Source organism: Amia ocellicauda, chromosome 9 (genome assembly GCF_036373705.1).
Source record: "Amia ocellicauda isolate fAmiCal2 chromosome 9, fAmiCal2.hap1, whole genome shotgun sequence".
Taxonomy (NCBI): domain Eukaryota; kingdom Metazoa; phylum Chordata; class Actinopteri; order Amiiformes; family Amiidae; genus Amia; species Amia ocellicauda.
This window is the reverse complement of record NC_089858.1, coordinates 8088974-8103027: the sequence shown is the minus strand read 5'-3', so window position 1 is coordinate 8103027 and position 14054 is coordinate 8088974. Positions and strand designations below refer to the sequence as shown.

Below are 14054 nucleotides of genomic sequence, written 5' to 3'. Positions count from 1 at the left end.
CCCCATTAACTGGACCATTTGTGGTAATCTTAATTCCCAACAGGAACAAATTCAATGCTTTTGTCTTACTGCCTTTACTGGTGATCAAATCAATGGAACCAAGAAAGTAGGCTGCACTTTTCCGCCCAAAAAAGGAAAAGTTTTTTTTTCCCCCCCGCACAGAAGCGAGGTGATATGGATGCGAGAGGATCGCGGAAGAATCATTGCCACACACACAGTATTTTAAGCTCTCAGGTCAGGGAGTCCAAAGTGCTTCCATTAATGAATCCATGTCTTTTCCTCACTGCATTTGAAATGATTTGATCTACATTTAGAAAAGTTCATTCACTAAAGGAGTCTGGAGAGGAGCCTGGGGGTAAAGTACCGAAACTTAAGACATCTGGCAAAAATATTTGATTCATCTAATCAAAATGTCCTCCCTGAGGTCCAGCTCTTAAAAGCAAATCACAAGGTCAAAACCAGGGCAGCAGGGTGTCAATTACATGATTAATGTCAAGAGACGAAAAACTAGACAGAACTTTAAATGTTTTTACTATGTAATCAGTCCTTGAAAGCAAACTTATTGAAGAGAATTCGCTACACAATCTAATAAAAATAAAACAAAATACACCTTAAGTGAACAGTGCACAGATTTTTGTCATGTAGGCTTCTCGTAACCTTATACCATAACTTGGAATGATTTCACTCTGCAACAGGAAAGTCGATGACAATGATTAGTTATGAACGACTTCAAATTTACAGAAGTACAGATGTTCATTCCAGTTCTTGGACTGAAATGCACACATTATATTGTGATTATATATTTTTTTTAAAAGCTATTTAAGGGATTTAGTATTTCTAAATTTCCTAGAGGAAAATGGGTCTTTTTGAAGAAACTGAAATATGCCCCGAGATCCGTCTTTGCATCACCCATCATCCGCTACATCTCAAAAACAGAAACTGGAAGAACATAATATCAGTAAGTGTAAACCTTCTCTCTCTAATCACAAGTGTCATCTTCCAAATTCCAAAAATACAAAATAAAAATGAGGATGTTGCAGACTGATCTGAACACTACACATCTATATTTGATTTGGTTTTGTTTGATTTCATTCTGGGGTGTATGGGGGAGTTCCATACAAGTAGCTGGGGATTTCTTATTTTTTGTGCGTGAATGGTGCTGGTTATTACAGTCTCAAAAACATTTTCCACACCTCTGTATCATTTTGTCATCCCCCCCCCAAGAACACACTGCTACTCCCACCTTTAGCATTTGCCATAAATGAATGTACTTCTTCAATGGGAAGCTATGCAGCATACATAGAAATACTACTAACTACACACCTGAGTTGTTCGGTCCACATAAACTGTTATTGTTTTTCCAAGACTATCTTTCCCCACAGTTAGCTATGTCTCTCTCCAGGCCTGGGAATGAAGAAGTGGGTTTGTGTGTTGGGCAGGGCTGCCCGTGTCTTTGTCTTACCCAGCGTCTCACAGCTGGTGTTGCGTGAACATTGTCCGCTGTCCTGCTCCAGAGAGGAGAGCTGCTCGTCTGACTTGCTCAGCTTCCCGATGCTATTGCAGGGCGAGAGCCGCGGGGACTCGCCACCGTACGAGTGACTGCCTCCGGACAGCCGCCGGTGCAGATAGTCCATATCATATTCCTGAAACCAGAGCACACCCAACCCTCCTGGTCATACATCGGAGAACAGGTACTGCATCCTGAACTAGCATGTTGGTATTTAGATCACTTAAGGTTGGCTTTTTATCCCCCCCAACCCAATAAAGTGTCAATATAGACAATTATACATTTAAAATGTTACTATTGTAATGTGGGTATTAGACTTAGTATTAAATGTATATTTAGGCTAGTTATCTGAAAAATACATCAATATATATTGCAAAATTATTGTATTTTCCCCAATTTAACCCAGTGCAGCATTACTATATGCGTGTGGCCCTCGTGGAAGTGAGCAGAAGGTGCTCTGCTCTCTAAATTTCCGGACTGATACATCTCAGGGCAAAACCCGGGGTTTATTCATAGAAAGCACCCATCTTAGGCATTAATCTCACAAAAAAATTCATGCCATAATACCCACGAGTAAGCACTGCAATTTCTTTAGAAGTCCTGGAGTTGTTCTTTCGAGGATGAGTGAAAAGAAAAAGTCACTGCTAATGAGTATTTAGAGTGACTAACTATGGAACAAAATCATGCGACCTTTTATACATTCCACCCCTCGTCTCAGTACCTGTTTGTTGATGCCAATGGGTAGACTGGAACCACTGGTTGTGCGACTCATGGGGGCCACCACTGCTACCCTGGTGGGGGAGGGCGCGGACTGCCTCTTTTTGGGGGGCAGAGCTGGGGGACTGGAAGAGACCACAACAATAAAAAAGGGGTTTAAAGCAAAGAATAAATTTCCCTGCTTTACAAGTTAACACAAAACATGAAGAGGAAAACTGTGATTGTAGAAACAATTAAAAAAAAAAGAAAAAAAAAAAAAGAAGCAGTGACCTCCAAGTATAGGCCGGCATTCTTCTGCTAACATGGTTCCATTCTCATTGCAGGAAGTGATACATAAATTCCTGAAAAACAGCTTATCACCCATAATTGACAAATGCAGAGATCCCACTCCAGAGTTGGCAGTGCCACAAGAATGCACTATGGCCAGCTACAGTCCATCTCTCATGGCATTGGCGTTCTGTAGCTACACACGCAACCATCACTACAAGGGAGCAGTAAATTGCAGACACCAAGGGGACAGTGGACAGAGAGGCAGGGGTGGGGAAATGGGTGGCAGCTTCACAACCTCTCTTACTGCTCTGGAGATGTCACTTGCATTTGCTATGTCTGACATGCATCTAGTAAAGCACAATAGAAGCCTATTTGGACCTCTGAGTGTGTGATCCACTATTTTTGCATAAGTACAACAAGCACTTGGTTAACGTCAGTGCAGGTTAGAAATAAAGGAAAAGATACAGGCTGTGACCCAGTCCTGTATTGCTCTTCATCGATCTCCTCAAGTGCGTAAAAAAGCAGCTCTGAAGAGCAGCAGCAGCCTCCTCTTGTACACGTGAGAACATCTATATTTATACATATAAACAAATACATTTATATACACATATGTACACCACTTTACTTGGCGTGTGCGAAGGTGACACCCGGGCTAATTTAGGATTGCTATACAAAGGGTATATACACCACTGATGCAACCAAACTATTTCAGTTTTTATTTTAAATTAATTTTCTACACATTTATTCTAATATTTATTTCACTTGGAAGTTGTAGGGTATGATGTGTAGATAAATTAAAAAATATATATATTTTACTGCATTTTAATTCCAGGCTATAAGGCAAAAAAAGTTTTGAAAAGGGGTTTAGAGTATCTATAGGTAATGTATATATAGATATAGTAATATAATATATAGTGATATATATAGTCTTGTTTTTAGCTTTTAAACACACATTTTTCCCCATGATAGTCAGCAACATTATCATATAACTGTTTATTCTGTTTTCTTGCAACTTGAATATAAAACAAAATCTACAAAAAAGGCAAAAATAGTGTGGTGCTTTTCTCATGACACATTACCATATTAAAAGAAGCTTCCTCAAAGCTAGCAGGAGATGTGAAGGCCAGGCTATAACAGGAACTAGCACTTCTGTATTTTATCAAGAAGAGAGAGGGAGAGACCGACAGAGAGCTACTTCTCAAACTAAAATACACTATTAGCCTGCTCAAATATTTTTAAAGAAGTGTCAGGCAGACCAGAAAAGGATGAGAATAGAGGGAAGTTGCTGAAACAATGAAAGCTGAACTACTGCAGGAACAGAAACAGCAAATTCTGATGTGTAAAGAAAACCACTCTCGAATTGAATTGGCAAGTCTCCAAAGAATCTTAGGGGAAAAAAAATCTAGATACGATAAATAGTGTTGCATGTATTATCTCTTTCAAAACATTGCCAGGAAAAAGTTTGTGAATTTAAATTTGTGCTTGTGGCAATTTCAAATACGTTCTCTCATAACACCACACAGGGATGATTGTGAGGATGGGTCCTTCCTTCAGGTGACCCCGACGGTCTTCAGCTGTCACTCAGAATCGGCCAAAGCCAACTAGAGCAAGGTAGTTGCATATAGTGGCAATTTTACAAAACTGAGAAATAACACTTCAGAGCAAACAGCTGTCAGGTAACTCTTCCAGTTTCTGAAATGGGTTAATCCCGGAATCTGTGCCTCACCTGTGCTCGGGGATCTTCAGCCCGGGAAGTGGGGGTTTTGGTGGGGCCACATCCTCATCTGTGGCATCTAACACGATCTCTGTACATTGTGTCATGGGGGTTGTCTTGGTTAGGATTTCCTTCTCCCTCTCATTCAGGGGAAGCTCTGTAGTGCTGGGATTTAAAACAGCCATGATTAATACAATTTGGTCTGATGTATTCTTTGGAGAAGCCACGTGAAACAAAAGGCCCCTACATTAGGGAAGAGGAGGTCAAATCCAAAAGAAAATCAGAAACACAGATGCCCACCCATAATCATTCAAGGACAAGTGTACAACTGCCTGGAGCAATTAAACTGAAGGTTTCAAAACTCTTTGGGCTGTTATTAGCTCCTGATTTAATGCTGAGACACGCAATAGTTGTATGATCTTTAAAATATAAGCACAGGCAAGATTTTCATTTTTTTTTTCTCTGTCAGGGAGAAACTTAAAAATATGCTACAATGTTAAAGAACATGTGATCAACCAGTATACCTCGACTGCCTACAATTAATGCTTCCTGTAAGGCTACCTTGTCTTTAGGCTTTCATGGTTTTGGCATTTGGTACTGCTCTGTTTTTAAAGCCAAAACGTACACATGAACCGCTTCTACATTTTCCAACTTCCAGAGGGAAAAAAAAAAAAAAAAAAAAAACACCTGTTTTTGGCATTCATGCTCTTCAAACGTATTGCGCAGTTAATATAAAATTCAAACCCAATTTATCTTTTTAAAAATAAAAATGTAATGTGAAGCAAGGGGCCTCCAAAAAGCCATCAGCTAATTATTTAAACCATTATAAGACAAAAGCTGTCAAGCAATGACTGATGGTTGACAGAAAACACACACTTGCCAATACCTACGAAAACCATTATTGTCTAGTTAGCAAACAGCACATGTCATGAACAAAAGGAACGCTTCCCTTTTAGAGAAGTCCGTTGGGAAGAGGAATCCTGAAACTGAAAGACCCAAAGTAAATACATCGGAGATAAACTAGAGATTTTCAGGAGCTCAAAACACAGTTTGAGGTTATGGACAATATAAAATCAGAAGGAGTCATCTTCAGAATAATGATGGACAGACTAGTACTGTCTCACAAAGAAGTCTTCAGAGAAATAAGCCATGTTTATTAAAGGCATTGGCATTCTTGGAGCGTTCACGGTTACAGCTCCTCTGTCTCTTTTGGTTTCTCTCCGCCCTCACCTTTCCGGTTTGCAGGTAGGCAACATCGGCTTCACTGGGGACGTAGGTGATGGGTGCTCTTGTTTCTCAATGGTGAGTTTCACAAGTTCCTACAGAAAAACACAAGAGTTTAATTTCCGCACCAGAAGAAACCTGTTTTAAAGGTACATGGTTAAAGAGGATTTTCCTTCTGCTCCCTGTGCTTAAGTTAAGTTTCAAATGCTAGGGATACCATTGGTGTGTTATATTGGGACTTAAGATGGCACCTTCTCCACACTGTCATCATTAGGGGATGAGGCGAAACACCCAAGCATATTTTGAAGCATGCACAAAGTACGCAACCGATTGAATCTTTCGAAAGGCAGCTACTCTTGGTCTAGAAGCTTATCTTCTAAGAGGGTTTATGAACCTTTGAAGAGTCGACCGCAAGCTCAAAGAGTGAGTGTCCTAGGAGGGTATTTGAGAGAGTCACAAATATGGTCAAGATCTTCAACTCACCTTTACACCATCCAACACCGCTTTTATAACTGCAGTTACCGTGAGGATCATTTCTTTGTCTTCGAGGTTCACGCCCTCCAGCATCACCTGATCGGACCAGCGTATGAGGTTGGCCAAGCTCTGGTAAACCCGATTGTGACAGGACGACACTGCAGAACTGGGAGGGACAGAAGCGGTGGAGAGAGACATCATGAAAACCTGAAGGATCACTGGAAGCTCAGTGTGTCAGATTTACCCTCAAAACCAAGCGTCTGTTCATAATCATTCAGTGAGGTTTGCCTACAGAGATATGAAGTCCTTCACCATTTCTACTTCTCCTTTCAAACAGCATCTCCACCTGAGCAACAGCCACTGAACACACACTTAAACATTTAATACACTTAAAAATAATTAATACAAAATTAAAATAAAAGGATGTTTACAAAACCATTCAATAAACAGTCTAGGAAAAAAGCCTGCTTGACTATATTGAGATTTACATCAAACTATGGTGTCTCAATCCTAAGTATAGATGCTGATAAGTATGTACCTTTTATTTATACAATCATGAGTCAACCTCCAAAATCATCTCTGACAGTGGATGAACTAAATATATATTTATAAATGTATCTTCATAATGCCCCGCTCTCCACCATTGCTCTTTATCTCTTTTCACGCCACATCTGCCCCGTCTCCTTAAAAAAAACACCCGCACACAGAAGAATGAGAACCACTGTTTAGTCTAAGTTCAGGGAAGTCAACCTATATTCGATGACGCTGCTAAATGAACATGTACAATACTAGACTCTGGAAGACCTAAGGCCTGTTTGGACATGCCCAGTTCAGTCAGTGAGGTGGAATATTTGTACATCATCCAAAACATTTAACTTTAGATTACTGGATCAAGTCTATCAATGCTTAGAAAATACAAAAGGAGGGAATTACTCTAACTATTATCCATATTATCTCTCAAGAGGCAGTAGAAACAACCAGGAACTTTTGCCCAATTAATAAGCAGACTGCAACACCAGTATCCATCACGAGAAGGGTAACATAAGGTTGAAACTTTTAAAACCACAGAAAGAGCATTTCATTGCCTTGTAAACCTGCCATTTTGAATTAATCTCTTCTCTCTGACATTCAGTGCATTTCGATTTGACATTTATTTTGGTGGAATCTGAAAAGATATGAAAACTGAGATGTTTATATATACATATTCAAAAAAACTATGCCATTACTGCCGGAAGATTATTTGTTCTTTTCTCACTGCAGAGCATTCTCGAAACTCATTCCACATGACCTACCAATCTTCTTGCTTTTTGATAAACCACTTTCATTCACAAAATCAAAAAACCTCAGCAAAATAAAAAAATAAAAAAAAGGGCTTGAGGGAAGTTCAGACCATAGGTGTGATTTAAGCAGACATGCTTTTCAAAGAAAGGGGAAATGTAGGTTTTCGACTTCCAAAAAGTTTCCAAAAATTAGATGAAGCAGGAAGCACGTAACTAAGCTTTTGTCAACTATCACATCTCAGCCAAGATCATTTCAAGGTAACAAGGCTTGATTAATTTATGAACACAAATGAAAGAAGAAAAAAATAAACAAGCTATCCTTCAGACTAAAGGAATGGATTTCTAACAGTGATCATGTTTACCATAAAAACTATTCAGGAGAAAAAAAGACAAGATGCCCTTCCATAACAAACCGCTCACAGTTCACGTTTTATTTTGTCAATATGGCCGCCTTCAATGTGGACCTCACCTCTGTTGTATGCGCGGCTCAACCTGCACCAGTGGGAGAATGGCTTCCAGGACTTTGCTGGCCGAGCCTGGTAGCATCTCCAGAACTTTCTTGTCCACCACCATCTTGTCCACTATGGTCTTGAAGTAACGTAGGGCGCTCACCACTTCCTTTTCATGTTCCTCCAAACGGCTCACGTTCTGATGAGGGACAGAGGCAAGGGACTTTATTGCACCAGGGGTCACTGGTATAAGCCTATAAGACTAAAGGAATGGTCACCAGCAGTCTGCTCTCGTTTGTATTTTTGCTACAATTCCCCGTCACAAAGCTGGTCTGACCTACTGAGCAAAGAAACAAATCAGCACACAAGATGAAGAGCTACGTGTCCTTACCTGTCTTTTTATTTTTAAAGAAAAGTTTATTTCCTGGTCTTTGAATACACCTCAGTGTAACTCCCATGACACCTTCCTGTGGGAATTGTCAGCTCAACCTGAACTCCAGCTTTTATTTTCAGTCTCGTATCATATTTAATTGGTTGCCCTGCTTCTTCTCAATATAAATAATGGGAAGAAAATGGTGCCAGTTTAGGAAAAAGAGGGAGTTATCTCTCTGGACTACTTGGATTGTGCAAACATGGAGGCTGCTGCTTCTACAGATGACCAAGCAAAGGGGCTTTCAGGGATTCTGAGCTCTTTCAAAAGAGGTTAATTACTGGATCAACACCACTGCTTTAGTCATGGAGTGTTGCGTTGTAGGGTGTTTGACCAGTATCCTAACGTGGCCTGGGTATCAGTTAATCTCAGGTCACACAACGGTCACTTTCAAATTACATAAGCATGGGGCAATTAAACAGATCACAGTGGACAAATTGATTCCCCAGGGGATGTTAGGTTTAGGAAAAGGGTGGCATTGGCAGAGTTATGAGGGGAAATGTCTATCTGTGCCTGATGGACTTTGTGAATAATGCCAGAGCAGTCACTTATCAATGAATCTCACAAAGATGAATGTGAAGAAAACAGTGTGTGAATCTATACCACATAGAGGTAAACAAACAACTATTCTGAACGGCGGGAGCTGAAGGAAGTCTCTCCAGGTGGCCCCGATTCCCACGATGAACTGACCTTGTTCACAGGTTTCTCAGCTGCTTTGACAGTGGGCTCTGGTTGCAGCTGCTTCCCTTTTTTGGACGGGGTGCGTCTTATTTTGGGAGAGTGAAACTTGTCCATCAACTTCATGGTGAAGGAGGAGAGGTGGGAGCGCTGGGAATCTGAAGAAAAAAATAAAAGAGGCAAACTTATACCTTCAAAATTATAAAACCAGCTGGGGTACTGGAAGCGCAAGACCAATGTGTTGAATCCCAGCCGTTTGCAGCGAGCCGGAATTCACAGCATGTCTCCTTATGGCTTGATTTCAAACAGGTGGTGCACATGTTGCATTTTGATCAGGGTTAGAGAGGCCGAGTCTCGATTGTATCAGTAAATACATACTTGGACAAAACCATGTCCTACACAGACTCCATTTAGAAAAAAACAGGAGAATATGGCAACCCTAAGAGGATACCTTACTCATGTGTGACACACAAGAATATTGTGAATATCAGTGTGATTATGGTTTATGCAATACATATGGTGATTCTGTTAAAGCAGCAGCAACAAGGAAAATTCCTATGCAACGGGCATGCAGTGACTCTGAACATGCATTTTCCATCTCAGTAGCTGGGGGGAGACATGAAAGCCGTGGATGCTAAGAGAATGTCATGTAAAGGGAGCTGTGTATGTGTGTGCGCACATCAGCGAGCTCTCCCGTTTGCATGCATGAGAATATTGCTTTGCCGCAGCAGATTAGAGTAACAAGATGGAACAGCAGGAAGATAAACAGACAACGCCACACAGGGGACAGGACTTTTTATTGCAAAGTAAATGGAATTTTATCCATCTCTAAGGTAATCTCCATCTTAAACCAGGCGACACATTGATCTCCAGCAAGTGAGTTTTGGATTCAGTTTTCAATTTGAAAAGAGAAAGCATTCATCCTCTGAGGGGAGGGGGGGAGGGGGAGAGAGGGTATTTCCTCCCTTGCAGGTTGAAGTGAGATGTAACGTTGCAGGTTGAAGTGAGATGTAACATTATGCGAGCACAAACTTGGCATCTGCCACCAGACTTCCCCTTGTTAAATTATCATAAAATCAATAGGAAACAAGAGTAAACGTTTACCAAAAGCCTCTCTTAACCTTTTAGATCCACTCTAGATTGTGACCCTAGCATGCATGTGTGTGTCTGGGTGACTGTGAGGACACTGAAGTTCAGATATATGCATGACACCGATCTCATTAGCATCCACACTACAGCCACCTCTCCGGCTGACTCAGTCTTCACAGTAATCAGCTACATGCCTCGCCAATTCAAATGTGGGACACAACACAGTCACAGACCACACAGTGGCTTCTGAGAAACTCAGAGTGCCGCAAAACCAGTGGGTGAAATTAAACTCGTCGTACAAGCGGTGTGGTGCTGTAGTCTCGTCGTGCTCAAGGTTTTCTTTTTTTTACCTTGTCAAATTAGTCATCACTTTCAGCTTCTGATCTTTAGCATAAAAAGACTTTAAGGGTTTATTAAATAACCAGTTGGATCCCAAATTTTGCATTATCTTTATTGATTATTTAATCCCAGTGGTTTGACTAAATGTCATTAAAATAGTGTTTAACTATGTATTTAAAAACTACATTATGTGCTAAAAATACAATCATGTCTGCATTTTAAGCTGGTCTCTTGGTAAATGGTAATTGTTATTTGTTCTCTTTTTTTCCTCCTTCTTAGCTTTGTGTCTAACATTCAGCAGTTTTAGATTATTTTTCTTAACGTGTGGATTCATTGTAAAAATGAATCCCCTTCAACGACTTGCGGAGTCTAGTTCAATAGGTGCAGCCAATCTAGCAAACGGCTCTCTTGACATACACAGAGACTTGTTGCTTAAAGCTTCGTATGTGCAGGGGCAATGAAAACCTGCCTTACTATACCATTCACATCTTCATATTCACTTCACATTCATATAGTCTGTGATGAGAAAATGGCTAAACTTAGATTGGGAGTGCAACGGTTTCATTCAGGGGCATTACTGCAGTATTGAAAGCAAGTCAAGCTTTGATGGATGCATAGATGAATGTCAGAAAAATAAAGTTAAAAAAATGGCAAAGGAATCACTGGTGACTGCAAATGCCACACAGAAAAATGTAGCAAGTAGGAGGGCAACTTCTTCCACAACTATTTATTTTACCAAGCTGGTATGGAGTCACTGAATTGGTCTGCATTACTCAGAGATGTTAATCCTGTTGACAGTACATCCTGTTGATGTTTCAGACTGGATATCTGACATTCTACTTAAGGTTAAAGACAAAAACAAAAAGCAATGCAGGTGGCTGACTGGCTTGGCATCTGAAGATGAATCTGTTTTCTGATAGTCTTCATAAAGCCAAATTAAAACTATCTGCAAGATGGAACTTGGAAAGACAGACTACTTCTAAAGGTTACCTAGACAATACGAGAACATGTGCTCTGAAGGAACACCACTGTTTTGGCAGAGACAGAGGCTTGTGGTATTATTTGTAAGTGATTCAAGAGAGATTCTTAACTACAAAATATTTTGTGAAAGAAAAAAACAAAAAACCACAAAGTCTGAAATGGTCTCACAGTAATTTTGTAGTTGTTGAGAGTGCAGAGTAGGTGACGAGCAAATTAAACCCTGGTTTCTGAACACTTGATCAAGATGCTCTGCATGGGATAATGAGTCTATCACATGGCTGAAAGTGCTCCAAACTGTAAAACTCACAGGAGAATGTTTTCCGCCCCTGAAGTCTCAGCGATAACTAGTATTTTGGAAAAAACATCCTTTGAGAAACAAAGAGACTAAACAAAACCAAACCAAAAGGCCGCAGAGACACCTTCTGCAGGCTACCTCACTCCCTGCAAATGTAGCCTTTTAGGGATAATAAACCTAGAGTAGCGCAAGGACTGAAGGCATGTCTGTGAATCACTCCATGGCATTTAAAATAAAATGACAAACGAGCTATAGTTTTTCTGCTGTTACTGTAAGTGTGAAATTATTAAACTCCGTGACAGGGCTGTTCTGCTGAAGTGAGTGAAGGCTCTTGATACCAAGACATTGTCACAAAGACAATATAAGAACACAAGGAAACCACAATGGTTGAGTCAGAATGAGTTTCCATGCAACACGAAAGAGTTTAAAGGAAATAGGAACAGCCGTCATTAAAATTACATTGTAAACGGTTAACTTTTTCTTATAACCTAATATTTCCTACTAGAATCCTTTGACCTACATAAAATAAAAGTAAGCAGGGTGACATAAAACAGAATTAAATAAATAATGGTGAGCAACTAATCAAAGAATATATGGAGAGACCTGCTCTTGTTGAAGAAGCAAGATACATGAGGGGTAGTAATCATTTCACCAGTACCATTACAGGGTAATCACCAGGCACTCACACACAATCCTACTTTCTTGGTATCACAAAGATGAGTGTCTACTGGTTTTAGGGCTGAGTGTGATTTTCTTACCCTGTCAATCAAGCTGTTCTTGCACAAGTTTGTAGAAACTGGATGTGTCCACAAGGCTACAACCTAGACAGTTTAATCAAGTCCTGATGCAATCTTATTAGAAGCAGAAATACAAGCTTCTATTCAACATATGTAAAAGAGAGGCAAACTCGTAAACAAGTTATAATGCTGGATTCCTTCAGTAGTTTACGTGTTGCAAAAGCAATTAAGGAGAGTCATTTCACCTTGAAAACGAAGACAGAAGGAGATAAGCTTTCTATTCAAAAGGATGAGATGGATGTACGAAATCAATAAATACATTCAATTCTCCCAAACAAATCCCCAAAAAAAGCATGGATCAGTCTCTCAGAATAAGTTACTACAAAATTGGCACTTTCAAGTGCAGAATGAACTGCAAAGCTGAGATACATTACAAACGGACTGTGTTTTGTTCACTTTTCATCTTAAATCTCTATGTGATATCAAAGTATATAAGCATGAACACAATAAGGAGCACACTGAAGCAGGAAGAGAGAATCAAATAAATAAAAAAATTGACCCGTAGCATTTCATAGACACTATGCTGCTAGTTAAATATGTCCAATCTCCTAGCTTCTGGAGTCTAGTTTTGGCAACACACAAAAAAAACACCTCTATTGTATAGCAACTGAAGTAATTTCAGGCTCTGAGCTTAATTAGTCACAGCAGGGCTTAACACACATCCTAGAGGGTACAAGCTTGAGTGTAACTAATTAAACTTTTACTAAGGCCTCAAACTAGTTAAACTGCTATGCAAAAAGGAACTGATCATATTTTGTGAGAGAATGTAAGGTTTAAACCGTCTTGTGTGTAACTTTCTTTTTCCTTTAGTTTGTTCTTGCTGAAATGGCTTGTATTATAACAGTTTAAGAGGACAACTTTTACGATTTACTATTAAATTGCAAACATTAGTTAAGCAATACATTTGTTTTATGCCGGATGTTATCCTTTATGAAAAGCTGCTAAGTGCCTGACCCAACTTGCTTAAATGGGTAAACCCAAAGCTATAATATTTCAGCAGTGCAGAATGGACATACATTTTCAGTTTTACTTTTTAAAGTGCCGTGTCTTAAAGGAGTTATTCCTTTTTCTGTTCATCTTATTAGTCATACAACAATCTCAGATGTAGAGAGGCTTCCAAAAACCTTCTCTGATCAAATAGACAAATTCCAAACTGACAGAGCTACGACACCAGAAAAACTGCCTAAAAATACCATACTGTGCAACACTAACATACTTCCCTAGTGATCATCTAAATATTTGTTTTAAAAAATAATTAAGGACTACAAATTAGTCGTCAAGAACTGCGTGGGAAAGTATGGTGCTTCTCTAAAATATCTACTTGTAGATGTAAAAAAGCATAAAGGGTTATTTCCCTGGGATGGAGACATTTTGAAGCTTTCTTTGCGAGAGGCAAGAAACCATTCAGGGCTTGAATTTACTCAGCAGCACGGTCAAAGGCTGGCACTGTCAGGGCAGTTTACGAGTTTAAGTGATACAAACAGCATGGAAATGCAAATGGACACTTGCTGGCTTCCCTTGTGATGAATTCACGCAATACAACACTGTATGGGCAGTGCAATGTAGGCAGTTTACAGTTTTAGCCATTCCAATGCTTGGGGGTGGGCTGTCAACATTTGGAGATGGATTGTCAGATTTAACATCTGCTAGTTAAATGTTAAGGGCAAAGGTGAGGTTTTTAGTGTAGGTTTAGCATGAAGACAGTTCCCAGTCCCCACCTTTGCGCAACAGAGTCTGTACACCCATCACCGCTCACTGGGGATGCCACAGAAATTGACGTAGGTGTGGTAAAATGCACAGTTGGTCGTCG

General features: G+C 39.9%; 1 protein-coding gene across 3 annotated transcripts in view; it reads right to left on the bottom strand.

The window, feature by feature from the left end:
• The window catches only part of LOC136758511 (rap guanine nucleotide exchange factor 1), a 76157-nt gene that overhangs the window by 30132 nt on the left and 31971 nt on the right, over positions 1–14054 (bottom strand). For all 3 annotated transcript variants that reach the window (XM_066712946.1, XM_066712947.1, XM_066712949.1), the window contains exons 2-8: positions 8756–8901; positions 7656–7834; positions 5916–6072; positions 5439–5527; positions 4221–4373; positions 2229–2349; positions 1463–1643 (exon numbers count right to left, since the gene is read on the bottom strand). In XM_066712946.1, the coding sequence (XP_066569043.1) occupies positions 1463–1643; positions 2229–2349; positions 4221–4373; positions 5439–5527; positions 5916–6072; positions 7656–7834; positions 8756–8901 (1026 nt within the window). The remainder of the gene's footprint in view (positions 1–1462; positions 1644–2228; positions 2350–4220; positions 4374–5438; positions 5528–5915; positions 6073–7655; positions 7835–8755; positions 8902–14054) is intronic.